General features: G+C 40.0%; 4 protein-coding genes across 9 annotated transcripts in view; 2 read left to right on the top strand and 2 right to left on the bottom strand.

Annotated features, from left to right (window-relative positions):
- Window positions 1-1,276: 1,276 nt before the first annotated feature.
- On the bottom strand, window positions 1,277-8,495 carry LOC117807211. Of its 3 annotated transcripts, XM_034676372.1 has the most exons (4): window positions 8,300-8,495; window positions 8,130-8,191; window positions 5,882-6,234; window positions 1,277-1,446 (listed from the first exon to the last, which is right to left on the bottom strand). In XM_034676372.1, exons 1-4 carry the CDS (start codon window positions 8,326-8,328, stop codon window positions 1,348-1,350), a joined length of 543 nt encoding a protein of 180 aa, XP_034532263.1. In that variant the 5' UTR covers window positions 8,329-8,495; the 3' UTR covers window positions 1,277-1,347. The 3 variants fall into 3 exon arrangements, with proteins under 3 accessions (XP_034532263.1, XP_034532261.1, XP_034532262.1); XM_034676370.1 differs by lacking the exon at window positions 1,277-1,446 and having other exon boundaries at window positions 3,382-6,234; window positions 8,300-8,493; XM_034676371.1 differs by lacking the exons at window positions 1,277-1,446; window positions 8,130-8,191 and having other exon boundaries at window positions 3,382-6,234; window positions 8,300-8,493.
- A 253-nt stretch (window positions 8,496-8,748) lies between these two features.
- si:ch73-335l21.4 (RING finger protein 227) lies at window positions 8,749-10,407 on the bottom strand. The gene is made up of 2 exons (XM_034675974.1): window positions 9,790-10,407; window positions 8,749-9,144 (listed from the first exon to the last, which is right to left on the bottom strand). The coding sequence occupies exons 1-2, from the start codon at window positions 10,250-10,252 to the stop codon at window positions 9,080-9,082; spliced, it is 528 nt and encodes a 175-aa protein (XP_034531865.1). The 5' UTR covers window positions 10,253-10,407; the 3' UTR covers window positions 8,749-9,079.
- Window positions 9,759-21,695, top strand: si:ch73-335l21.2 (E3 ubiquitin-protein ligase RNF152). Of its 4 annotated transcripts, XM_034675970.1 has the most exons (4): window positions 9,760-10,210; window positions 16,748-16,846; window positions 16,940-17,066; window positions 19,993-21,695. In XM_034675970.1, the coding sequence occupies exon 4, from the start codon at window positions 20,036-20,038 to the stop codon at window positions 20,684-20,686; it is 651 nt and encodes a 216-aa protein (XP_034531861.1). In that variant the 5' UTR covers window positions 9,760-10,210; window positions 16,748-16,846; window positions 16,940-17,066; window positions 19,993-20,035; the 3' UTR covers window positions 20,687-21,695. The 4 variants fall into 4 exon arrangements, with proteins under 4 accessions (XP_034531863.1, XP_034531864.1, XP_034531861.1 ...); XM_034675972.1 differs by lacking the exon at window positions 16,940-17,066 and having other exon boundaries at window positions 9,759-10,210; XM_034675971.1 differs by lacking the exon at window positions 9,760-10,210 and adding an exon at window positions 13,679-13,712 and having other exon boundaries at window positions 16,748-17,066.
- A 1,754-nt stretch (window positions 21,696-23,449) lies between these two features.
- The window catches only part of dvl2 (dishevelled segment polarity protein 2), a 31,413-nt gene continuing 27,877 nt past the window's right edge, over window positions 23,450-26,985 (top strand). The window contains exon 1 of the mRNA XM_034676308.1: window positions 23,450-23,948. Coding sequence (XP_034532199.1) covers window positions 23,788-23,948 — 161 coding nt within the window. The 5' untranslated portion in view covers window positions 23,450-23,787. The remainder of the gene's footprint in view (window positions 23,949-26,985) is intronic.

The following is a 26,985-nucleotide window of genomic DNA, read 5'->3' as shown; positions in this document are numbered from 1 at the left end:
CTGTGAGGCCTCTGTGCTTTATTTTCCTTGAAAGCTCCCTGAAAACCGCAGACACATGGTACAGAATTCCCCCTCACAGTCGGTGAAAGGAGGGGGGGGGGGGGGGGGGGGGGGGGGGGGGCGGCTTTTGCGAAAGGACACCACACTGTCTGTGATAAACACACACACACTCGCAGGGAACATTATAGGTGAGAACACACTTGGAAAAAAGAAGAAGGGAGTGTGTGAACCAGACAGGCAAACACTCTACACAAAAGAGAGGGGGGACTTTGAACCAGCCTACAGGAAACCTCAAAAACATCATATCACCTCAGTTCCTCTCGGCTCTATGGGAAAGTGTACGGTTCCACTTTCCACGGGTGTTGATATGGTGGTGGTGGTAGTTGTGGGGTGGGTGTGTGTGTGTGGGGGGGGTGCTAATCCAACATACAATGTGTTTAACTTTGACTGGCAGATCCCTCGAACCCTCCCACCCTCTCCTCGCTGTGGGGCCCCTTTGAGCTGGGAGATTGAGGACAAGCGTAGAAACTGGTATTTAGGTGGAGTTGTGGGCCGACTGGGAAAAAGTGAAGGGTCAGGTGGTGTGAATGGACCTGTTAGGAGCTTCATGGGGGCTTAGAGTGGACCCAGTGCCCCTGAAATTAGTCGCTTGGTTGGCTCATTGATAAGGGGTGGAAGCCAAAACATAATTCTGACTGTCTCTTTTTTTCATTGTTTTTAGTTTAAAAAGACCAAATTATGTTGTTTGCCTTCTCCTCTTTAAATTGTTTTGCAAATTCCTTTTCCCCACAGGACACTAAAGCATGGGAACTCCAGAATCCATTACTTAAGGTCACGAAAGGAAAAAGAAAATGGAAGAGTGATGCCATCTAGTGGACACCTCTTTGCATCTACTCTTGCTGACAATGCAGGTCAGTTCACCTTTCATCACTTATCAAAATACCTGCCATTAACAAAACAAATTTTAAAGCAACATTATGATAATAAATACATATGAGTGCAGCTCAGTCCTTGAATTAAGAGTGTCCTATGTATGTGCAATCAACAGGAACAATCCACTTAACTACTTGTTTCCTCAATTTTCTCTTTGTATACTAACGACTTGGCAAAAGTCAGCAGAAAAACCTTTCTTGCAAACAGGAAGATCAACTTTTTCCATCTAACCCAGAGACCAGCATGCTGTAAACCGTCCTGCAAGTGAGAAAGAGGAGATGGAAAATCTGTGTCAGCACGCTGAGTAGCCACTGCCTGCCTGGAAAAATGAGGACACAAGGAATGGGAATACAATCAATTTATAAAAAGCCTCAAGTATGACCTTCCGTCATTCTCCCTCTTTCATGCTCGACATTACAGTATGTAAATCATTCGCCAAATGAGGCACAAGTCATGCATAGTAATCCACGTTTGACCTCGAAGGATTTTCCACTCATCAGAAGGTTTCGGTTTCTGCCAGGAGAGGAGTAGACTTGTGGTTAGAGTCGGGGGATGAAATTTCATAGAAATGCTGCATGACCAGACATGATTTACCTAATTTATTATTAATAATAATAATAATAATAATAATAATAATAATAATAATAATAATAATAATGATAATGATAATGATATTGAACTCCTATATATTGTATTCTGATTGGCATGCCCATAAGGGATGACCATAATAAATGTGATATCTAGTGCAAGCTAAGTAAATATTTGAGGTAAGGTACATAGAGTTGTTCACTTATGATCAAGATGGACTAAAGGTAGTTTTCTGGATTTATTTTTTTGTAAAACATCAAACAGAACTTTAAATATACAACATTTTACCAGGGTCCGAGGTGTTGTCTTAAACTGTCTTGCTTTGTCCAACAAACCCTAAAATCTTATGTTAACTTTGACAAAGACAGAAAAACAGGAAAGTATGGCATGTATTTAGCAGGCAAAAAACATAAAATTGTTATCTCAGTTTGAAAAGTGACGTCAGTTTTAGTTTCTTTTAATTGTATAGAAATGATCAGCCATCCACATTTCTCTAATAAACTTTACACAACAAGATGCCATTATATTTGATGGCCCTGTATTTATATTACATTTTAAAAGCTCTAATTTGATTATTTTCTCCCACTGTTTTTAGACCGTTAAGAAAAATATAATGTTGATACTGTTTTGTTGTTGTACCCACAGTTTCACATAAAGGGAAAAAGTTTTTGATGAGACGAGAAGATCCCACACATGTGGAAAACAGCTCGACTTTAGTGATGTTCGATACCACCGATTCCCTTTCCGATCCGATACTGAGTAAAATTCAGGCTGGTATCGGCGATACCGATCTGATACCGATACTTTGTGCAAATACACCTATTGTGTCTGGTAAATCTTAAAAAAGTAGTGCATTTCTGAGTAATTTATTTATCTATATATAGTATATCGAGGTAGAGGCCTCATTTACGATATAGCTGAGCTAATACAACAACAGAAAAACCAAACAGAGGACACAATCATACGAAATATGTGAAAATGGTGTTTTAAACATAAACAAAAAAGAAAATAAGTAAAACAATAAAACAATTACAATAAATTATTGTTTAATTATTAAGAACTAGAACTAGTAGTTCCCACCAACCGCGTATCATTTAGAGATCTCATTGATTTAGTTTCTTTCCACTTTGTTCCTGTTAATGATATACATTGCCTCAAATGATTGAAGTATCAAAAGTATCGATATTTTGATTTGAGAATCGATTTTAGAGTATAAAGATCTGGTATCGGAAGTATCAATATTTCCGTATCGATCCGCACATCACTACTCGACTTGCTCCTTCCAAAGGTACCAAAACACATCCATCTACTATGAAGCATTAAGCTCTTGTTACAGCCAAATTGATATATTTGTACCAAAAAAATGAAGTCATTAATAATTTTCATTCATGTTAGCTTATGTACCCAACTTTGTGTAAAAGCTGTACTGTTAAAGCTGCTGTTGGTAGTCACAGAGTAAACATCTGTTCAGAGAGAGTGACTTTGAATGTCAACACTATCCCTCCCAACTAGATTTCCTCTTAGCCCCCCAACAGATCGGCGTGTGCAGTCATGATAGTGCTTGATATAGAGGCATTGGAAAACACAGAGAGTCTCAAATTACTCCAGGATGAGTACCGATGGGTATTATGACCTTTTCTCCAAACCCAGCAGAAAAAAAGTAACATTTTACACTATCCCTGCTAACAGCAGCTTTAACAAAGTTTGAACAAGAATACAATTATTTATTTATATAATGTTCTGATAGAATTATACGTTTTTAATTTCTAACAACATATATACTATCAATCTAAGATTTTTTCCATTAATTATTTAAAAATAACATAAATTGGTTTACTTCTACATAAGAAAAAAACCAAGTTATTTTCAAACTTTTATTGAAGTTGTTCAGACTACATGAGAATACATCAAGCTTCAGTCATCTCTCATTACTTGACACATTCATTGACTTGAAGGAGACGTTCCCAGCTGATATTCTGAGATAATCCAGTTCTTGCAAATCATCACTAAATCCATTACTCTTTGTTGAAAAAACATCAAATGGATTTAAATCTCCACTTCCACTTCCTTCCATATCCTGAAATGAGTCTGATGTTTTTAGGTCAGTGTCTGTACTTCTTATATCCATCTTGTTTTCCTCAACACCACTGAAATCCCCTAACTTGTCCTCCTCAGGGCCTCTGCTTGAGTTCTCTCTATCAAACACAGCATCCTCTGACTTCAAGGTCAGATGAGCCACCTCTGGTTTTTCCGTGGTGGTAGCGGTGATAGCAGCTGGTGTGACTGGTGTCTGGGTTGTTGCACTGACACTTCTGTACGAAGCACTTCCAAGAACATCAGAGTAAGTGAATGCTCTTAATGTTTTTTTAGGTGGCTTGGGTTGCCTGACTATGGCTGCGTTTACAGCATCATTGGTTCGTGAGGTGGGTACACTGAGATATTTGGTATTAGCTGGTTTTCCTTTCACACGTGTACCTCTCACTGTAGAACTAGTAAAACTGTTAAGCAGACTTGCTTTCATTGCAACGGGTTTGGTTTTGTTTGACATTCTTGGGTCAGGTTTCAGGTGAGACTGAACATTAAGAGGCCCCGTTGATCTGAGAAAAGCGGAGGGGATTCTCTGACTCGCTGAGTGTTCTTTGTTCTTCCAGATTGTTTTGTTCGTTGCATTTCCAATTCCGTTTTGAACCGGTTGAAATCCACGAAAATTATAGATCCTGCGGTGCTTTTTGTATCTTTGAGGTGCAGGCCTGTGGACTGATTTGGCGCTTCCTGATGTCTTTAGAGGTGGCTCATTGTCTCTTATTTTTGTTTCCTGCTCTGTTTTATTGAGCCTATATCTCTGAATCCTGCTGCTTTCTGGTTGCCAGACCTGTGAGCTTCTAAGTTTGGATCCCACCAAGTCCTGTTGGACTCTGGTAGACTCATCTAGTTGTCGAGGTAAAGCTTTGGCTCCCTCAAGTGGTGGATTACTAAACCCTTTGACACCATATATCCTTCTGAAGATCCTAAACTTCCTGTTATCAGTTTTACTATGCAAACCAGTATCACTTTCAGACTTTGGAGGCCGTACTTCCATAAATCCTGATGTAACTGGCCTTGGAGTGCTTAATATTTGAGGGATATCAAAAGCACCAGGGGAAGGAGAGGAATAATCTGTGTGTTGTCTCTCTAATTTAGCTGGTGTTGTAGTCGCCATAGTGGTTACAACTCTTTGCTTAAAGCTATACTTTCGTGACAAAGCTGGGTACACATTCGTCATTTTATACTTTCCTTTATCAAAGGTGTATCCCCGAGAGTTTGCGCTGTCATTCAAACCTCCAAATGAGAGAACAGACGGCTCCTTCAGAGCTCTCCATGTAGGATTTTGAAACCCTCTGAAGCCGTAAATGCCTTTATTGGTTTGTTCAGGTTTTTGAGGCTGCGTTGATTCACTTGTGGTTGGATTGACCAAGCTACTGAGTGCAGGTTTCCCTCCTTTAGTGGCATAGTTGCCCTGAAAATCTGCATAAGGAGTAGGGATGAAACGCTCCCTGGTGTCATGTGACCCCTGAAGAGGACGCACCAAAGTTTGGGCTTGAGTCTCTGCTGCTGTGTGATGAGATTGCGTGAACGTAACAGTTTGAGCCACATCAGCAGTTTGATACAGTAGATTTGGACCTTTTTCTTGGAAATCTGAAGAAAACTCAGCATAAACCTGTGCATCAGATGGTCTTTGCATATATGCTGTTGTAGGAAAAGTGCTCTGTCCTTCCATCACTCCTGTGTTTAACAACTGATGTCCACTGACAGACGCCTTGGAATCTTTAAACAGATACGACTGGATGTTTTTCCTTCCTGCCGTTTCACTGCTTCTCTCAGATTGCCATCCTTGGGAGAAACCTGTGATGGATGATCTCTGTGGTTCTGGTCTGTGGTTGTTTTCAATAACATAGGCGTCTAAGGTGTTGCTGATTAATGGTGCATAAGGAAGAGTCTGGCTCGCAGCGCTAAGATAGTTTCTTGATTGAATCTCTCTTGATGTACTTGTCGTCCCGGATTCAGCGGGCTCATTTGTCTCTTCGTAGCTGCTGTAATGCCCTCTTTGAGTTGGCAGGGAAGGGCTTGGATATCTACGAGTCTGAGATGAAAATGGAGGAAAGTGAGAATGTTGCCAAACACTTTTATCTCCTACTTTATTTGAAAAGTTATTCCAATGAAAGTTTTCTTGATGGGAAGATTTCTGAACAATGTTTGGGTTCCAAACTTGCGGCAGACTGGAGCGCTGATCGAAAGGACTGGCAGCTTCTGTGTGTGATGATTTCCTAATGATCAGTGGGGATGAATTATAAACATGTCTGGTTTCAGGGAGGTAATTTACTCTGTTTTGACGTCTCTCCAAGTTTTCTCCCACATGTCGATTGTTGTTGTCGTCTGGCGGCATTCCACTCTGCTCTGTCATTCCAGTATGGGAGTGTCTGTTATCTGGGCTGTTTTGGTTGTAACCAAAGCCACCGCCTGTAAACCACACAGGTTCTGATTGTTGGTCAATGATTGACGAAGCTTCTCTCTGATTCCAGATTGTCTCAGTTTCCCTGGAAGGTCCATGTTGGAGTCCAGTTTCAGGTGATGGACTGCCAGTAAAGAGCTGATGTTGCGACCTGTTTGGAGCGTACAGTCGTCTTAGGACTTTGTTCTTCACTCCAGGGTCTGATTGTCTTGTTATTGGACTGGCTAAAGGTGTAAAAGAAAGGAAAAGGAAGTAATGCTGCTGTTGTACTGACAAATACACAGTAGGTCCTACCAGGTAGCTTGATCGAACAAGAGGCAATAAATTAGTTCTGATAAGAGTATTACAGCACTGAGACTTCTTACTGCATGACTCACCTTGCTCTGGTGTTCTGAATGCTATTAATAACCTTTACAACAGTCTTTGTTAGGATTATAAAAAAACACACCGGTAACCAAGCATCAAATGATTTCATTGATTGAATGATACATTTAGGAAAACACATACATAAAAAAGTAGCTGTGGTAAAATGTACGCTGCAAAAACTAAAAACAGATCAAGTTTTTCTCTTACTTCTAGTAAAGCATGTCTCATTAAACTCGATATAAGCCACATTCACCTGACAAGTCCAGATTACTGTAGAACTGAATTTCTAGTTATGGGTACAAAAATATTGCCTATTAAGAAGCAAAATTCATGTGTCAAAATTCTTTAAATAGGAATCATTTCTCAATTTTAGTAATGTTAAATGTTCATTTTGCCTATTCTATTGACATATTATTTTAGTTTTGATTTTTTACATCTAAAACTTGCTTTTGATATCTTTAAAATATTAGTTTATCTGGACGTGTCAATTAAATGTGCCTTATGAAGTTTAATGAGCTGCTACAGACGTGCCAGACTCCAGCGGCTACAACTACTACTATCCGTCTCACCACTTTGATATTTCTCTTCATCTCCTCTATCCCTCTTTCCAATCAACAACTACTACTATTCGTCTCATCACTACCATCTCTCTCTCTCTTATTCTCCTCTGTCCCTTTTTCCATCCCCACCTCGGTCGAGACAGACGGCTGTCTATCATGAGTTTGGTTCTGCTCAAGGTTTCTGTCTGTTAAAAAGGAGGTTTGCTACAGTGCTCTGCTCATGGTGGATTAGGATGAGATCAGACTGAGTCCTGCCTGCAAGATTGGACTGGATCTTACCCTGTTTTGATTTTGGGTCTTTGTTAATAATTTAACATAGAGTACGGTCTAGAACTGCTCTGTTTGTAAAAGCGCCTTGATATAACGTTTTATTGTGAGTTGGCGCTGTATAAATAAAGATTGATTGATTGGTTGATATTCTATAATGGCAATAGGCAAAAAACACTTGCTTAGTTCTGAGTTTTTTCAGTGTAGAAATAATTGAAAGAAGTTTGTTGGAAAAGCTTTCTGCGTTACGTGGCAACTGTCTATGTTATGTACTACAACTAGTTCTGTTGGCAGATTAATATTAAAGATTAGATCCACACTAAACTATTAACTGTAAACAATAGTAAACAAGTCTTCCAGAACTGTCTTGTAAAAGGAATACCCCACTCAGTGCTGTGCCGTTATACTGTGCTTCGGCACAACTGTGATTGACTTCTGCATTTCAGCTGTACTGATATTAATTATAACTGCACTCCCTGTCGTGTGATATTTCTTACACACTAAATGAGACACTATAAAAACCCAAGGTCAAAGCTGTTGTTGAGTTCTTTCCAGTTATACTAAGTGTAATATTAGAGTCACTTAGATATTGTAAGCCCAATTTATGCCATCATTTTAGTTCAATTACCAAATATTACAAAATCCATATATTTTTTTAACATCTATCATTTGAAAGTTGCCAAGCTCAATCCTGACTTTTCAAGCTACGGGGAATATAAAAAGAAAATATCACATTTCCTTGATTGTACAAACAATCAGCTGTAGATTTAAGGACACACATTTGGCTGTCTCCCTCCAACCCAATCAGTCAACACATGCCTCATGATATTTTTTCAGGAGTCCTTTACATTAAGATGAGCTGTAGCTCACTGACGCTGCACATACTGCAGTTTTAGCCAAGCAGACACTGGCTTGTTTGCGCTCACCTCTAGCGACATCTGAACACATGATAAACGACATGACAGCTGCACAGACCAGCACAAAGAGTCTGCAGAGAAGAAGAAAAAACACTCTCAGGACTATTGTTTGAATTCAGGCTCTCAATTAAAAATGATCACCTTCTCTTTTACATATAGAAAACTACTACTGAAATTACCTCGTGTGGAGATGGATACGTTCTGACATGATGGTCAGTCTTTCTCCAGGATTGTAAAGTTGTCCGTATATTTTCACAGTTGTAGTTGTGAAATCAATCCATGTGTTTTACTTGTCAAACAAATGAATCACTGAGCTCTGACTTCTGCTGCTGGTTGAGTCTGATTGGAGGAAATGCCCATCACCTGGCTTTGAGAAAACCACTTCCTGGAGCACAATATGAAGGTGTTTTCACCCCTTTTTCATGATATAATGTGTATAATCAATCCTCTTGTTCACAGTTTTAGGTGTTTCTTTCCTTGAATTGTCTTTGATAACACGGATGCTGTCACTTTATCCTTGAATATTTATTGAGATGCATCAAAGCTAGTTTAAAGTTATTTATAATACACCGACTCACAAAAACTGGCATCCTAAATTCAGCATGCAACCACACAAAGCTTCAATGAGTGGGGATCAGAACTGGTTTATTTTTTCCTCGTATGTTACAAAAATATTAAAATAAATACAATAAAAAATAAATACATAAATATTACATATATTTGTGCCATAACAACATGTATAAATTTAACAAGTTTTCACAGTTACACAGTGGTTATCATTGAAACAAGGAATGACAAAGATGAAAAGTTCAGTGAAATCATGGTCGACTGTGTCCATTTCCCTTTCCAGTGAAGTTTTACCATCAGTATTATCAAATAGTTAGTCTATGTTGCATAGAAGAGCCATTTGGAATAAATATAGTGTCACATTGTCCAGGTTATCTGAAGCTGTAGACTCCTTAAAACATGTAGGATGCCATCATGGCAAAGTCCCTCATGTCAATGTTGGTCATAGTCCGACAGTCTGTAAAAGAAAAATAGGACACATTAGTAAAAATATTAACACACAAATATCAAAATAAAACTTTCTGTAACATTTTGGGAACACACTTTGGTTATTAGGACGCTAACATTTCACTTAAAGACTATAACTACTCAGCTTCAGTGCTTTAGCTAGTTTAATATAGCCTACGTAGGGTAGTTTTGAATAAAAATGGCGCCCTTCAAACTATAACCAAACCTGGAAGATAAATATCTAAAGTTGTAACTACGAAGAGGATACTGGAAAGAATTATTATAATTATTATTATTCTGAGAAAAAAGTCAGAATTCTAAGATTAAAGCCAGATTTTTTTTCTCCAAATTCTGGCTTTAATCTCAAAATTCTGACCTTTTCTGAGAATTCTGATTTTTATCTCAGAATAATAATAATTTAGAATTCTGAAAGTTCTGACTTTAATCTCAAAGTTCTGACTTTAATTTAAAAATTCTGATTTTTAATCTCAAAAGTCTGACTTTTATCTCAGAATTCTGACCTTTGCCTAGAATATTGACTTTAATCTCAGAATAATAATATATATTTTTTAAATTGGGCCTTCATTTTTTTTTCCAGTGCCCCTAATCCTCTTCCGTATGTAACAAACTTAGTGACACATGAGAAAATACTTACTTCGTGGTGAATTCTTTCCGCTTATCTTCTTCCAAACTTTAGTCCAGGATCGTCTGATCCTTCCTCCTCTTGAGCCGGGGGAGGAGTCTCCCTCTTCGGCTGGAGTGTCCGGGGGTGTCCCCTCCTCATGGTCGTCACAGCTGCCTGGAACGCGTCTCTCCTCTTCCCACTGGTCATCCTCGTCATCTCTGTCGAGGACCCCCGCATCTATCAACTGCTCCAGGACAGACTCATCCACCTTCAGCCCGGTCTTAATCGTCCTCTCTTCGGGAATGATTGTGGTGAGTCGACACAGCGGGCAGAGGATGGACCTGTCAGCCTCAAGACGCGCTTCATCAGCGGGTCGTGAAAGGGCCAGCAGGCAGGTCTCACAGAAGCTGTGTTTGCAGTCGAGCTCTCGGGGACACCGCCAACCCGTGTTGTAAGTCCTAAAGCAAATTCCACACTCGATCTCTGAGTACATGGTTGATTTCTGGCGGTGTAGGGTCAGCTATTTTCGATTTCCCAAAGCTTGAATGAGGCAAGAGGAGTGAGCTGCCCAGATTTATACCGGAGGGGGTCAGGAAGCGCGTGGGAGGAACGTAGTAGACTTTTGAGTTTGGTAAACATGAGTCACCACTCTCAAAACGCACGCGAGGACATGAAACTGAACTACTTTAGAAACACCTTGTGTATAAGATGTCATCAGACTGACATCAGAGCCAGTTGTTACAGATTGACCAGATTCCAGTGATTAACTTCAGTGAAGTCAAACAAGTTACCTATTTTATTCTGTCTATGGTTGTTACACAGGGACTGAAGTGAAACATTTAAAGCCCAACATTTAAAAAGAATCAAGGCTAAAATATTTTTTAAATGTGTTTAAGGTGTTCTGGTCCGGTTTCTTTTCCTTTTTTTAAACAGAGTTTTATTGTTTTTTGATTTTCCACAAACAGAGGAGAATTAAATCAAACCATACATCTTGCCTTCAAACCACATTACACGTTTAAAATAAAACATTAAGAGTGGATTATATAAATACATTTACATCAGAAAGAGAAGAGAAGGAAGAATAAAATAGAATAACATAAAATACATAAATAAATAAAACAAAATAACATACTGCCACCATATCATACTGTATAATCCAAACATGGAAGACCCACTCCCCCCACAGGTCGATGTCCTGCATATTGCCATTATAATACATTCCAAGTACAAGCAAATATAATACCTGATAACAAAAGGCAAAGCTAGCTATACCGACAATAGAGACTCAATGAAATAAAAAATAAAAAAAGGAGGATGCTTATTGATTAGCTCTCTGCAGGTTTGGTAATGTTATGTTGTTTGTCCCCTCATCAGAAGTTGAGTCAGTTCTTTAGGTAAATAACTGAGCACAGGAGACCAAGTGTCAATTAAGTTCCTCTCATTACCCCTCAGAACCGCACTGATCCTTTTGTGAGGAAGGGCCCTAAATAACTCTTGATACCACAGCGTAATAGTTGGCAGTTAATCTTTAATCTAGTTTATCAGAATACATTTCTGGTCCGGTTTCTATTCTACTGGTGAGCTCAGATTAATTTGGAGGAGTGGGGGATTTATTTTCCAACAGAGGTAAACCCCTGTTGGAGAACATGTGAAAACAGGTGCATAGGTGACATTATAATAAAGTGCCCTTGGAGTGGGGAAAACCTAGCAGAGTGCCCTTTAGCCTAGAATTCAAGATTCAAGATTCAAGATTCAAGATTCAAGAAAGCTTTATTGCCAAGAGAGCTCGCACACACAAGGAGTTAGACGTGGTGAATGGAACACTGGTACTTAACAACAAGACAGTAAGGACACAACAAGACAGTAAGGACACAACAAAACAGTAAGGACACAACAAGACAGTAAGGACACAACAAGACAGTAAGGACACAACAAGACAGTAAGGTGAATAAATATATAAACCTAATCACAAATCCCAAAATTCTAAATAAAAATACTATCTGTACAAAGAAAGGTATAGAAGTACTTTTAAAGACATGAAATAAGTTAAATAAGCCTAAGCCAGGGTGCACATGTAGTGGATGAATATAATAATAAAATATGTTATGGAATAATTTACAATATTGCACATGGGTATTGAGGTATTGCACCGAAAATCAAAGTATTAACGAATGTGCCTGTCAGTGTGCCCTTGGAGAAAGCTTGAGGTACTTTCCAAGTGAAGAAACTGTGGCAATGTGTCCTTATATTATGATAGTGGGGAAAATGGGATTGATTGTCCCCCACAGTGTCCTTTTAGTGGAGAAAATCTAATTTTCTACAAAGGAGAAAATCTGATTATGTTTCCTTCAGGGTGTCCTTGGAGAGAGCAGAGGTGTCAATAGTATTCACATCCATCGCTCAAGTATAAGTATAGATACTAAGGTTTAAAAAGTATCAACTCAAGCTTTTTACTGAAGTAAGAGTGTAAAGGTACTGGTTTCAAAACTACTTAAAGTATAAAAGTAAAAGTAATGTAAGGGGGAAAAAATACCATTAAGGACAAAAGCTTAGGGGATCTATAGTGCACTACCCTACCTCCCAAAAAAAACATTTTTCTAAAGGCCATAATGACAATAATGTTAAATTAATATGTTAATGTTGAAAGATTTGGGTTGCACCTGTTTCAGCCGCATTCATGCCCATTGAAAATTAACTCATTTTCGTACAATGCAAATACATTAAAGAACCATATTTGTGTACTACTGAGCATTAAGAGAGTTTGATAAAAATGTTCCTCAGAGAACCTTCGTAGTGTAGAAGATATGGTAGTGTGCTTTCTGGGGTCCCCTGCCAGTGGAGAAAACATGGCAAAGTGCTCCATTGGGCCCACTGGGGAACTTCGGCACTCTGTGGTGGAGTCAGGCGTCTCTCAATTGGAAATGTCCATAGCCTGCATATTTAAAATGACAACCAAAACTAGCATTAACACCAGATTGTTTTGATGCGAATGGGAACTAACTGTTTTACCTCACCGATTGATTTGAAATGACGTGTAATCAGTTTGCATCTGGCCTTGCTCGTGTAAGTGCAAGTTTATCACCTTCTTCAAGGTGTTTGGACCCATCAGAATCAAAGTATCTTACACAACGGGAAGATCAGTGAGACAGCCGGGTAATAAGATAGGATAACATGCCATTCAGAGTGCTCATCCAATGTGGAAAATATGGTAATGTCCCCTCAAGGGTGCCTTATCAGTGAACATTATGCTGTATATTATCTTAGTAGGAGTCAGTTTAGTGCCAAAAATATGGAGCACCCTCCTGGTAGAAACCCTCAAAATGACCCTTTAGGTAAGAGTCGTGGAAAAAAGGAAAAAGAACACAAGTTAGAAAATGTTGGAACTAGTACGCCATAATGATTACCTCAACTTTCTAACATGTGTGGGCTTATGTCAGAAGTTCAACTCCTCCTGCCCACGCTGACGCTTCAGTGTGTGTGTGTGTGTGTGTGTGTGTGTGTGTGTGTGTGTGTTTAATGTGACGTCAGCCTTGTCTCTGGTAAATCCCGTGATAGTCCCCTCCCATTTGTTGATACAGCCGGAGCTCCTTTCATGGGGATTTCCGTTGAAATCTTAGCCAACAATCACAAACTCTCTCATCCACTGTATGTGTGTGTGTACTTGTTTGTGAAATGTGCGGTCTTTTGTTCATATTTTACTAGGCTTTCCCGCTAGTTAAACTGACCTTACTGTAAGTGTGTGTGGTCACAATGGAAAAGGACTCCTGAGCAGAAATGTGCTGAAATACCTTTTTAGTTTGAAAACAAAAAAGTGCGGCTAAAGCGCAAAAATACAACACTGTCATCACGCTTCAACTGACTTTTATAACTCTTTGTATTGCAGGCGCTCACACACCCAAAAGTTCTGGCACAAGATGTCACTTTTAGTTCCAGGGGATTACAGCAATAGAAAGGTAGTGATGTAAGAGACATATAAAACCTATTTTAGAATGTCACATGTCTTCAAAGTGTTTTAAAAATGTCTCTGCCAACATTTTCTTCTTGCAACATAAACTGTAAAAAGAAGCAGACATAGAAAGTGAACCCAGAACCTAAGTAACTTAAACCTGTGTTCTCCCTTAAGGCCAGCAGGGAGTGATTTTAGTCCCATTCACAGGAGTCTATGAGGAAAAGACCCTACTGCCCACTGAAGTTTCTCACCATAATAATGTTTATCTTAATGACTTTATGATCTCAATTGCTAGGTTACGTCATTTTGGAGACAAAACAATGTTACCCTTATAAGACTTTACTGATAGTGTTCAGCTTCAGCTGAGTTTTGGGCCTGGGGTTTTCCCCCTATCACTTACTTTAAAATTCCTTTATATGGTCCATGGACTGCTTAAAAACATTGACAGCACAGCAGTTCCCACAAAGTGAAGCCAACACATTTAGAGCTCTCCTTGGACTCTGGCTGCCCACAAAGCCTGCCTCCTCCATTGTAATAGATGGGACATGGGTCAAACTAGAAAATTAAAATACACGCCATTTTTTCTCAGTCATGCTTTTTTGTTGTAGCAGCCTTTTCTTATGACGCTGATTTATGATTGTCGGGTTTTTTTAAAGTTGTATTTTTTGGGCATTTTTGCCTTTATTGATAGGACAGCTGTAGATAGTCAGGAAACGTGGGGAGTAGAGTGGGGGACGACATCGAACTGGTGACCTCTGCGACGAGGACTATAGCCTCTGTATGTGGGGCGCTTAGACCGTTAAGGCGGATTTGTACTTCTGCGTCAAATCAACGGCGTAGCTTACGCCGCAGGTCCGCATAGCTCCCGTACCTACACAGAGGCCTACCCACGTAGCTGACGTGCACCTACTCCAAAATGTAACTACCCGTAGAATCGACGCGGACCGCAAGCCCTGTGACTGGTCCGCTCGGCAGCATTGTCTTTACAGCATTTACTGCACTTCCGGAATCCCAGCTCATCGGCCGCACATTGGCCGTGTATTTCATCTCCTCCTCTCTATTCTTCATGTAATCATGTCTGTATGTTAAACAGTAACATGTATCAGCTGTAGATTAACATAATACATTCTGAATCGCTGTGGAAAAGTAAACAGAGATCGTAGCAGGGCGGACGCAGGCAACCGACTATCAGAGAGACCACACTGCCCTCAAGCGTTTCGGCGGAGAATTGCTGCGCGTCACGGACGCATCAATGCACACGTATGTGGGGCTCATGTCCACGTCAATCCCTTGTGTCGATTTTTTGTTTTAATTGGTTATTTCTTGCTAAAAGAGGGGATGTGACTAGTGCTGGGCGATATTGAAAAATATGTTATCACGATAAAATTTTTCATATCAGTTGGTATCGATAATTTTCACAATAGATTCATTCTTTCATATCATTTTAAAGGCAGCTTTTTTTCTCTTGAGTAAAACTTAAACCAGACAGTTTGTTAGCTTGTATGTGGGATTTAGCAGTATAGTAAATAGCCAAAATATCTTAACTAATGAAGTTAAGTCTTCTTTTAGACTTCTTCTTCTGTTTAATGTTGGGTAGGAACGCGTTTAAGACACACTAGCGCCCCCATCCTTTCCAGTGGTTGTTGGTTGTAACTACAAGTTTAAATAAATCAACGTTTTATCTTACATTTGTAATATTTATATTGAGATAAATTACATCATGATAATTATCGTTTTATTTCCCAGCCCTAGATGTTACATCATAATTGACAGCTCTGTTAACAGTCCTGTAGTGTTCTTTACCAGATCCGATGATTAGAGGAGGAACGGAGAGAGAAAAACACACTCTGAGACAAGAGTCATAAAACTAATCATGGTCATGATTGTCTGCTTCAAATCAACACAAGACTCAGTTCTGCTGTGGACTGTATCTTATTGTGTGGATCTTTGGCGTTTTATTGGTAGGTTCAATGTGATTAGTTGAAGTCCAACAAGAATATATATAGCAAAAGAAATGTCCATCAGAGTAGACAGATTGGCCATAATTCTCCTGTCAGCCACCACCTCCACAGAGTCCAGGACTGAGCTGGCCTTCTTCACCAGTTTGTTCAGTCTTGCTCTCCTGTATCCTGTCCGCCCACAGCAGGTGAAATCCTTCCAACGTGGCGTTCGAGTATGAACAAGATTATTCAGTCATGCAGTCATTCAGCCAAAAGACAAAAACCCTTCTAAAAAATGGGACTTATTCTTACTATCCATGTTACGGATTGAGGTATAGTGTCTCTTTATTACAGTATCTATAAAAGGTTTGTTTGGTTTGAAATAGGAGACTTAACTCAGCACAAGGAAACTTCACCTGTTAGAGAAATCAGGAGATGTTATAAATTGATGGTCTTGGTTTTGAACCTCAGGTCACTCAAAAAAGAGAACATTTCAAGGACTGAAGGAATAATTTTTCACATGATTTTAATTTTCATTAGGTCCATTTTTGACACTTTCTCCCTTCATATAACTCTTTTTGATTTTTCCCTTTATTCACTTGTTGCTGAAATCTTAAAAAGCCTGACTCAAAGTGTTCACCTCACTATTTAACGTGAGTTTGGAGTATAAAGTTAGCACTGTGAAACGGAAAATCAGCTTTGAATCTAGAGGTGAAAATTACCTTTAACTTTAGCTTTTAGTCAGAGTGGTTGTGCAATAAAAAAATTAGGAGTGAATATAGCAGCGTAGGTTACAAGCATGTTTTAACAGGACAAGCTGCTTAAAAAGAAATCCTGTGATCAATGACTACACATTCACCCCCATTCAACTCCCTCTACAAAGTGACATGAGTGTTTTTTAGTATTTAAATGAAAGGTTACTTCTTGATTAAACATAAAAACTCAATGATGATAGTAAGGATGACACCATAATCCAACCTTTGCCTGTAAAACCATACATGCTGACTGTGTGGAAGCATAATAACATAATATGGGAGTAGAGTAAGACATGTCGGGATCAAGAGACTCCAATCTGTCATTTTCTGTCTTATGTATCCAGGTAACCTGCACATCACCAAGGGTTTAATTAATGCTCAGCAAACCACACTGAGATGCCTCATGGGAGAAGAGACAGAGAAACGAGGACGAGTAGAATCAGGTGAGACAGACCGAAAAACAAGAGGCTGACTGTAAACCAGGATCAGACACGCAGCAGGAGAGAAACTTGACTTTTTAATGTTCACACAAAAAGGGGAGGACGACACTCTTCCAGGATGAGATCTGCACCAACATGAGGAAGAGTGTGATTTGAGAGAGGGGAAGTACCCGGTCAGAGGTGGGCATCAAAGTGAGCTCTGATCTAAGGGAGTGTGCAGCTGGTAAGTGCCGCTCTTATCTGCTGCCTAGTGTGTTATGATGGATCTCTGCCAGTTTCTCTCTGTTTAATCTCACTGAAACTGCTGGCCTACATAGATACAAGAGGGCTCATTTATTTATACTGAGCAGCTACTCTGTGCTGGCTTTAACTCTTCTCTCACAACTACTCTGTCATTACTTAAACCGTGATTTAGAAATCACTCCGTGCTTTTAGTGGTGTAAATCCTAATGTTAGGGGGGAATTACCTGTGAGGGCTAACCCTAACCCTAACCCTCAACTATCACTGCAATTATTCCAGTGATAGTTGACTTTTAAATTAAAATTTGTTAGGCTAGGTGGTACTATGTACTAATTCAAAGGAGACCCCATGTGCTAAGCAACAATCCCCCCATGAGTGAGCTTGGGGTTGGGTTATAGTTGTATCGTGTGAGCAATGCATAGGGATCATAGACTGCATAGACTGCAAATATGGACGTAGTATCCATGACGTCACCCATCTGTTTCTAAAGCGCTGTTTTGAGACCAATCATCGGCAGCAGCCATATTGCTGCTGTCGAGTGATTGTGACGTAAAGAGGTGGGCTTTGAGCCTCCTAGCCAACAGCTACAGTGTTCCCGCCTGTCAATCAAGTCAGCTGTGCCTCTCATTGGAAGACTCGTAATCTCAATATCTTCCGAATTGCCACGTTAGAAAAAAAATTCACCAGCTATCCAGGCTACACTCGTCTTTTGTACCAGGCTGTAAACATGTTTATTTCTGCTGTAAAGATCGTCTTTTTGAATTGGTGTGTATGTGGTTTCCGGTACTTCCGGAGCCAGCCTCAAGCGGATCCTTGATGAACTGCAGTTTTTAGCACTTCCGTATTCAACTCATATTTTTAGACCTGAGGTTGCCGCTTGGACAGGGACAAATCAAAAGTCCGTCAAGCTAAAAGATTAATACTTCTGTATCATAAATCACAGCCTTTGTACAACAGACTAATATTAAGATTCACTTAGTGAAAATCTACAGCAAGGCAGAGCAGTGGAGTAAGCATGATATTGTACCTTTTACAAATAGTTAAACATTCAAGAAAAAATGCTAATTCATGTACTTAGTGGCTAGCTACTTTAGCTTCACATGGCTAAACTAGCTCATAGATCCCTTTTAAAATATATATTTTTCTCCACAACGGAGACAACTCTGGGGGCAAAGGAACCTTTTAGTACCGGGGAAAGTAGCTCTGGGGGCTCAAAAGACCTTCAACTCTTGGTCGAAATGCACCTTGTGTTGTTACAAGTTTGCTTATTTATGTTCTCAGCAGAAAGCTAGGTTAGCCCAGCCAATCATAAAGACAAGAAACAGAGGGGGATACGAAAGCTAGCAATGATCCTTTTTCTAGCCGCAGTAAAGCTGACTAATTCACCTCCAAAACCTGCTTTTTGTTTTCAACAGTGGGATAAACACGTTTTTTTTTTCCAGTTCTAAATGGTTAGAGAGGTTCGCTTAGCTAAGCATAAAGACTGGAGGGGGACACCCAAACTATCCAAAGGTAGCAAACAGAGGGGGACACCCAGGTAGCAAACAGAGGGGGACACCCAAACTTTCCAAAGGTAGCAAACAGAGGGGGACACCCAAACTATCCAAAGGTAGCAAACAGAGGGGGACACCCAAACTTTCCAAAGGTAGCAAACAGAGGGGGACACCCAGGTAGCAAACAGAGGGCGACACCCAAACTATCCAAAGGTAGCAAACAGAGGGGGACACCCAGGTAGCAAACAGAGGGGGACACCCAAACTATCCAAATGTAGCAAACAGAGGGTGACACCCAAACTATCCAAATGTAGCAAACAGAGGGGGACACCCAAACTATCCAAAGGTAGCAAACAGAGGGGGACACCCAAACTATCCAAAGGTATCAAACAGAGGGGGACACCCAGGTAGCAAACAGAGGGGGACACCCAAACTATCCAAAGGTAGCAAACATAGGGTGACAGCCAAACTATCCAAAGGTAGCAAACAGAGGGGGGACACCCAAACTATCCAAAGGTAGCAAACAGAGGGGGGACTCCCAAATTATCCAAAGGTAGCAAACAGAGGGGGGACACCCAAACTATCCAAATGTAGCAAAATTCTTCTACCAGCACTGCTAAAGCTAACAAGATTGGTCCTGTAATTAATTAGCATGATTGGTGGATTTTGCTGTGTTAGGATAAATCCTTGCTAACTGTTTTCTTCTGGTCTTTAAACTAAGTTAAGTTAAACTAATCAAAGCAGCTGCTTACGGTAGCCTCCTGTTGAGAAGACAAACACAAGGGTGATATGAATCTTTTCATCTAACAATGTGAAAGAAAGTACATACACATATGTGGGGAAAATAGAAAAGTACCCTCAACATATTAATTGAATGTGACTTCAAAAAACATATAGCAATAAATCTGTGGTTCAACGGCTCAGTTATACTTTAATTTAATGTACATTGGTTCAATTTTGAGGCTCTTTAGTGTTTAATGGCTCTAACAAGTAAATGTTGCTCTTCCTTGTGTCACCTCTTAAAACAACTGGAGAAAACCCAAATCTGATTGCAGAAAAGTAGACGTGAACTAATACATGAGCTCATCCAGTAATTGTCATTACAGGAAATTATTACTTCCTTTAACAGCTCTTGTGTTTTTTATTTCCTCGCTTCCTGGACATGCTGAGTGTGCAGGCCAGCACGCTCTACATGGAGCAGGGTGGTTATGAGACGGTTTAAGGGAGCAGTGAGACGGTGAATGTCTGAGTGGTTTAATAGATGAATGACTCATGGAGTGAGGAATCTGCTTCATAAACCTTAAAGGACACAAAGCAGCATCATGGGGAGAGCAGATCCTGAGTTTTAAAAACCATCTGGATGTCTTACAGGTTTTGTTTGCTTCTTAAATATTCTCCTCTTATTGTCGTGCCAGTTCTGATTTCCCAAGATAACTCCATCCACCCCGTCCCCTCACCATGACAGAGGATGTTGTCCCAGCTCCCCAGCAGGGAGACCCAGCTGCAATGGCACCCGTCCCTAGCACCACCCCTGGGGAACCCATGGATGTGGAGTGTCCCATCTGCTACCAGGAGTACAACCAGTACAACAAATGCCCCAGAATGCTGGAGTGCCTCCATGTTTTCTGTTCTGAGTGCCTCCAGAGGATCCAGCTCTGCCCCTCTGACCCCGCTGACCCCCACAGCCCAGCCGCCATCCCTTGCCCGCTCTGCCGCCACCTCACCCCTCTGGAAGCCGGGGACGCCCTCTCTTTACCCTGCAACTCCCGCATCCTCTCCAGGCTGCCCCCCGGAGCCTTCCGCATGCCTGTAACCATGTCAGCTCGCCTGGCAACCGTCACCCAGAGAGTGGTGTTGTCCCTGGAGGGCGACAGCAGGGACACCCGCTTCATCATCCTGCCCACTGTCAGCCTGCGGGTTCAGCAGATGCACCCGGACCGGCCGTACGGCACGGCACCGGGCCTGATGGGAGAAGAGGAAGTCATACAGCAGAGCAAGAAGACGCTGTTCTGTGTGCAGCTGCTGGCGGTCGTTTTCTGGGTGCTGTTTGTGATCACATGCGTGGTCGGGGTTGTGTTTGGGCCACATTTCTTAAACAGAAAACTTTAAAAGAGAACTCAAAAGCCTCTTATAGAAGCAGTTTTCATGAAGTCTTATTATGGGCTGGTGACAGGGGGGGCTCTGTAGAAAGTAGGTTAACAATTTTTCTGAGGATATTTTTAAATACTTACGTTGCTATCCACAGGGCCAACTCCATATTTACAGATTACCATCGTGTACACCAAGCCTCACTGGAAATTCTTCACATTTGTTGCTCCTTCATGGTGATAGACTGACAAAGTGCTCCCTCTAGTGGTGTATGTAGAACAGAGGGAGTATCACACTTTAAATGAGAGGATTTAAAACTGATGTGGCTTTATTCCTCCAAGTGTGATTACATTATCAGTCAACTGTTCCACGTTTTTAATACATCTTTTTTTTAAACTGGCATATGTTACACATTAGACACTGTTCATTGCTCATAGACACCAACAAAGTGCCCCTGGATGTTTATGACCACTTTCTGTGATGAGGAATTATTTTTCATAATTGTTTACAGGATAGCAGATAAATGTACCTCCACAGGTTATGTGATTTAATAGTGCCTTTAACCTGTGCCTCTAATTATTTAGTTTATTCTGTCTGTGTGGTTGCATCTCTTTCCATTTATTGTGATATATGGATCGTTTTTCAGCCTTGTTAATTGTGATTCTTCATTCTATAAATCTTGTTAATGAGTTCACACTCAATGTTCAAGGATTCTATAAAACATCTGATTCTCTGTCAAGCTTTTAACACTTTATGTTGCAAAGAAGTGGGTATGAAGTTAACAGGTAATGCTTGTTTTGTAATAAGTACCATTATATATGAGACAAAAAGTTTGATGTATTTCCTTTCTACTTTTACCTCCAGTGCATTTATTCAAAAGCAACAGTATATTACAATAAAGGTTTTAAAGCTCATATCGAAGTATGAGTGATACGGATGTGCTGGACTCCAGCGACAACAAGTACTACTACTACTACTAATCGTCTCATCACTAACATCGCTCTCTCTCTTATTCTCCTCTATCCCTCTTTCCAACCCCAACTCGGTCGAGGCAGATGTCTGTCTAACATGAGTCTTGTTCTGCTCGAGGTTTCTGCCTGTTAAAAGGAAGTTTGTCCATGCCGCTGTAACTTGCTAAATACTGAGAGGTGCAATGCTCATGGTGGATTAAGATGAGATAAAACTTAGTCTCACCCTGTCTTGATGTTGGGTCGTTGTTAATAATATAACATAAAGTATGGTCTAGACCTGCTATGTTTGTAAAAGCGTCTTGAGATAATGTTTGTTGTGATTTGGTGATTTACAAATAAAGATTGATAACTATATCAATCATAAATTTGCATTACATTAAAATAATGTAACTGTTTTGCCTTGTTTTCTTGATGACATTATTTATAAATTATGTCTGTTTATATTGTTTGTGTTGTCACTTTTCTGTACTGTATATTTTGCACTAAGAACTACTGTTTGACTTAATAATACATTTGCTTTAGTTCTAAAAAAAAAAACCCTGATAATTTGTGTTTTGAATCATATTTATCATGTATTTCATTTATGTAGTATTTTAGCTAAGTTCCTTTTACGAGTCTAATGTTATTATATGGGCTAGTTTCAGTGGTGGACAAAGTACACAGTATCTTCAGAGTGGTCAAGACCCCTCCGCTTCGTCTCAGGGTCTTTTCCCATAACAACCTGCTAACCATCATCCCTTACTTATAAAACCAGGAAAGGAGGGCTTATGATTTCTCCACTTTGCACAATGGATATGGTATTTACCCAGTAATAAAATAATATTAATAATATCTGAAACTGAAATAGCCAAATCATCCAAAAAAGATGGAACATCAGTTATTTTTAGTGATAGTTTACAGGGTTGTCATGCTAATTTAACAAACTCGAGAAAAAAAAACAAAGTGAACCAAAGGTAGAAACAATATGAAAGTACAAAGTATTGAATTTAAGCAGAAGAAATCTTGAAAAATAGTGGGACATAAATTCTACGGAAGAGGATTAGGGCCACTGAAAACAAAATAATATTTTTTTTTTATTATTATGAGATAAAAGTTCGAATTATGACTTTAATCTCAGAATTCTTTTTTTTATGATTTGAAATTTAATTACAAACATTCAAATAAAGACACACACATAATGTCAATACACTAGAATAAAAATAAATAAAAATAAAAATAAAAAACACAAATAGAATAAAACAAGACAAAGCAGAACAAACGACAAAAAAACAACAACCACAAAAAAACAGACAAAACAAATTCAACCAAAAAACATAAATTTGACAGATTATTTACAGCAAAAAAAAAGAAAAAGAAGCAGTGCGCACAACAGCTCGTCTAATGAGAGAGACATATCATACTATACACATACCAATATACGCAAATTCAGAATTATGCACACAGGCACATGTATAATATGTACATGTACATATATTAAAGAAAAATATCTCAGAATCTGACTTTTTTTCTCAGAAAAAGAAATTAAGGTCAACATTTTTTTTAATTAGTTTTCTGACTTTTGACTTTCTCTGACTTTTTTCTCAGAATAACAATAATTTAAAAAAAATGTGATCTTAATTTTTTTTTTTTTTTACAGTTGCCTTAATCCTCTTCTATAGAATTTAAACAGAAACAAATCTTTGAAAATAGTGTGACATAAATTCATATATTCTGGTGTGTGTATAATTATAATTTTAAAACGTGTTTCTTCATTTCTTTAAACTCCTGTAGGAGAGAACCTAGAGGAGGGGGGGTTACGTGTTGACGTCACACGCCGCGTTGGCTCTGTAAAGTGGTGAAAAGTTTCAGACCCCCTCCCCTGGATGTTTTTGTTGGGGGAAAAGTTGTTGGAAGTTAGGTCGTGTGAATGTAGCGTGTCCGTCGGTTTTCGCCCCTCGGTAGCAGGGGGAATGCGATTTTTACCTCCTTTAAAGTCGGACAGCGAGCTTCTGGAGCAGGGTTTGTTCTCTTCACGTCCTCTGGCTCGGTTTAAAGAATCCAAGTTTCACCTCTGTTAGCCGCACAGCTAGCTAAGTGAACGCTACCTCGCCTCTAGAGTGCTTCTTCTGGTGACTTCCAGCCTTTTTGGGAGGAATAAAACCAACCGCAGAGATGGCGGAAACCAAAATAATATACCACATCGACGAAGAGGAGACGCCGTATTTGGTGAAGATACCTATTGCTGCCGAAAATATCACTTTGCTGGATTTTAAACAGGTCTTGAACAAGCCAAACTACAAATTCTTCTTCAAGTCTATGGACCAGGACTTCGGGTGAGCTCCTGTGATTTTTTTCTCTCTTCTTTGGCTTTGTGGTGTGCATACAAAATAAGAAAAGGTGGTAAAATAAAGATACCATCACATCTGAGGGCTGTGGGGAAAAAAATCTGGAAATCAAGGCATAAACTCAGCACTAAAATACTCTTAAAACACCTTTTTAAATGAAGAAAATGTAGGAATCCACTCATGTTTGCGTGTAAAATAAGTCATGCAATCCTATCTTGTGACTGCCTGTCGCATATTGGTCACAGGGAATAACTTGTGGTACACTTTAAAGGCAGCAGACACAGCCTTCATTAAAAACCTGCAGCCATAATGGCCTGTGATGAATATCTAAGTGCTTCTATAAATACGAAGAGTATGTAGGCTGAGACATTTCTCAGAAACATCATCATTACAATAGGAGGCATTCCCTGTCCCTGCTGCTTTTCTTTACCCTAATCCTCCCTCCCTCCCTCCTTCAGTCCATCATCTTGTGAAATCCTCGTCTTTTCTTTCACTGAGGACTGAAGCCAGGGTTTTGTCTCCCCTCTTTAACACTTTGGCCTGCCAGCCATCCTTTCATTCCCCCAGCTTCCTCCCTTCCTTTCCCTAAAAAGAGCTGTCTCCTCTCCTCTATCAATTAATCTTTTTTTTTTCCTGTGCTTTTTCCCTGCAGAGGAATGCACGTTTGTGGTTTATTCACCCAGTGAGACCCTTAGGGCTCCTGTTATAAGAGCATTGTGTGGACTCAGATGAGCATTAAAGGCTGGGCCATTTGCTCCTTTTTCCTCCTCTTTGGATGGCACCATCAGAGCCCGTGCCAAAGGGAGCAGCTCGGTATCAAGTCCACAGCATCAAAAACTGAAGTGATGGCTTTTCATGGGGCTGTGGCAGGAGCTGGCAGAGCTGAAGATGTGTCCTGTGGATGCAGATCATTTCAGTATCAAGAGCAGAAACATCAATAACTCCATTGTAGTGATGGGTTTCTGGGAAAATCAGACAAACTCTCCCTGAAGCGCTCATCGTGTGTAGATTTGTAGTTGGAATAATCGCTAAAGAACACGTTAAATGCCAAACTGATCATTTAAGTTGGCAATAAAGTCAAATGTCGTCTCTAAAGAGACACGCTGGAGGCATTACTATGATTTTATATGACTGTTAATGCTGAGTCAAGCTTCGCAAACGCTGATGTCATACTCTGAGAACTTTGATTTGTCTCCAGCAGTATTTCTGAAGGTTTGTGGACTCAGCTGTTTAACAACTCTCAACAGAAATTCACTCCAAAGATAATAAATGATCACTTCATTATATACATGCACTAAAGAATGAAACAATAACTGATGGAAATAATCCCCTAGACCCCTAAAGGCAGCTAGTGTTGTCTCTTGAACTTTGTGTTTCTTTGTCACACAGAAATATTCTGCAGGGATAGATCGACCCAAAAAAAGAAAAGTGTGTTATTTTCCCCAAACTATGATCAATTGTTCGGCCAAATCCCACCAGATCAGTGTCTGGTTGGTCTCCGATCCACCATAGCACTGGATCTGATAGGTTTCTATTCTAGTCAATGTGTTAACTTCCACTGGGTCTGCTCTGTTGCTTACCGCCTGCATCCCTGATCCGGCACGCCAAAGCCCCCCGGATCAGATGGAGCACGACGCATCAATCTCAACAGAGAAGATTGTTGATCAGTTGGTAGTCGTGATATAAACATGAGTTCGGAGAGAGATTTCGAATGTCAACACTACCCCTCCTCATCAGATTTCCCCTTCTTCTCGTGCTTATTCTTTGAGGAAGTACTGCTGGCTTCCCAGCCAATCAGGACAACGTAGTAGGGGCAGCCCCTCGACCAATCAGGAAAGAGGCTAGGAGATTAGCTCTGATTGGTCCGTGATGACGGGAACAAGGGGAACACTAACATTGCATGATACAAAGGCATGGAAAACACAGAGATATCGGCATGGAAAACACAGAGATATCGGCATAAACTCAAATTACTTCAATTACTTAAGGTATTATGACACAAAAAAGTATAGTGTTTTTTTTTTACCCCTTTCCTACCAACTGCACCTTTAACTTTCAGGATGAAACAGTGTTTTCATCAGATCCTATTTCACTTAACTACTACAACAAACCATCATGATGAGTGGAGTCAGAAGTCAACAGGTCAAAGGTTTTCAGAGGCAAATAAAGGCATCATGGATGAAGAGAGGAGTCGGATATTCATGAATGCAGTTATTACCGCGGGAAAACCTCGGTTACATGACTCCAGCTGTCCGATGGTTCTGCTCCGTGCTGCGGTGTGTGTTGACGGACGAGAGAGCACGGAGACGGATCGGACACGGATCTGGTGGAAGTCGATTGTTAGCTCAGCTGTTAAATGATGCACCCCATGTATAGAGGCAACAGCTCTTTACGAAGGAAGCCCAGGTTCACTTCAAACCCAGTCATCGCCCACTCTCTCTGCCTGAGTTTCTTACTCTACCTTCATGTTGTCCTCTCATGTGTCATAAGAGCTCTCCCAAGATTGAAAAAATGAGGATAACTATTTAATTATCTTGGCATAATGAGGTTTAAATTTATTGTAGTCCTTTCCTTTACATCAAGAATCAAGAAAGCTTTATTGCCAAGTGAGGTCACATAAGGAATTTGACGTGGTAATTTGAACACAGGTACTTAACAACACGACAGTAGGGACAATAAATATAGAAACTAAAAATGTTAAATCAGATTTAGACCACTTCCATATGTGGTCCTGAATCAGATACAGATCTGATTTTTTTCAGTGTGACCTCAGTGTGAACGGCAAAGGCGGATTTGATGCACATTTGATACTTTCACGTCACTCAATAAGCAACGATGGAGCAAGTCGATGGAGGTACAACGAGGTCTCGGCCCTAATAAATATAGATAATAAATATACCTTTCAATCGTATTTGCGGCCACAGCTCTGCAAAAAGCCGAAACAAGCAATTTGGCTCTCTTTTTCTTCATACTTGACGTCCTCCGCACCTGGTCATTCATTCTCCGGCTCCCTCTGCACAAAAAC

The sequence above is a fragment of the Notolabrus celidotus genome, chromosome 23 (assembly GCF_009762535.1).
Source record: "Notolabrus celidotus isolate fNotCel1 chromosome 23, fNotCel1.pri, whole genome shotgun sequence".
In the NCBI taxonomy this organism is placed as follows: Eukaryota; Metazoa; Chordata; class Actinopteri; order Labriformes; family Labridae; genus Notolabrus; species Notolabrus celidotus.
This window is presented reverse-complemented; position numbering and strand designations above follow the sequence as displayed.

What these genes read in the sequence shown, in the direction of transcription:
- LOC117807211 (XM_034676370.1), bottom strand. Translation starts at nt 8,328, where the DNA reads ATGTCAGAACGTATCCATCTCCACACGAG. An exon ending in CGTATCCATCTCCACACGAG is followed by an intron (nt 8,192 to 8,299) that starts GTAATTTCAGTA and finishes TCTTCTCTGCAG; the next exon opens with ACTCTTTGTGCTGGTCTGTG. An exon ending in GTGTTCAGATGTCGCTAGAG is followed by an intron (nt 6,235 to 8,129) that starts GTGAGCGCAAAC and finishes TTACACCTTTAG; the next exon opens with CCAGTCCAATAACAAGACAA.
- si:ch73-335l21.4 (XM_034675974.1), bottom strand. Translation starts at nt 10,252, where the DNA reads ATGTACTCAGAGATCGAGTGTGGAATTTGCTTTAGGACTTACAACACG. An exon ending in CGGAAAGAATTCACCACGAA is followed by an intron (nt 9,145 to 9,789) that starts GTAAGTATTTTC and finishes TTTCTTTTACAG; the next exon opens with ACTGTCGGACTATGACCAAC.
- si:ch73-335l21.2 (XM_034675973.1), top strand. Translation starts at nt 20,036, where the DNA reads ATGACAGAGGATGTTGTCCCAGCTCCCCAGCAGGGAGACCCAGCTGCA.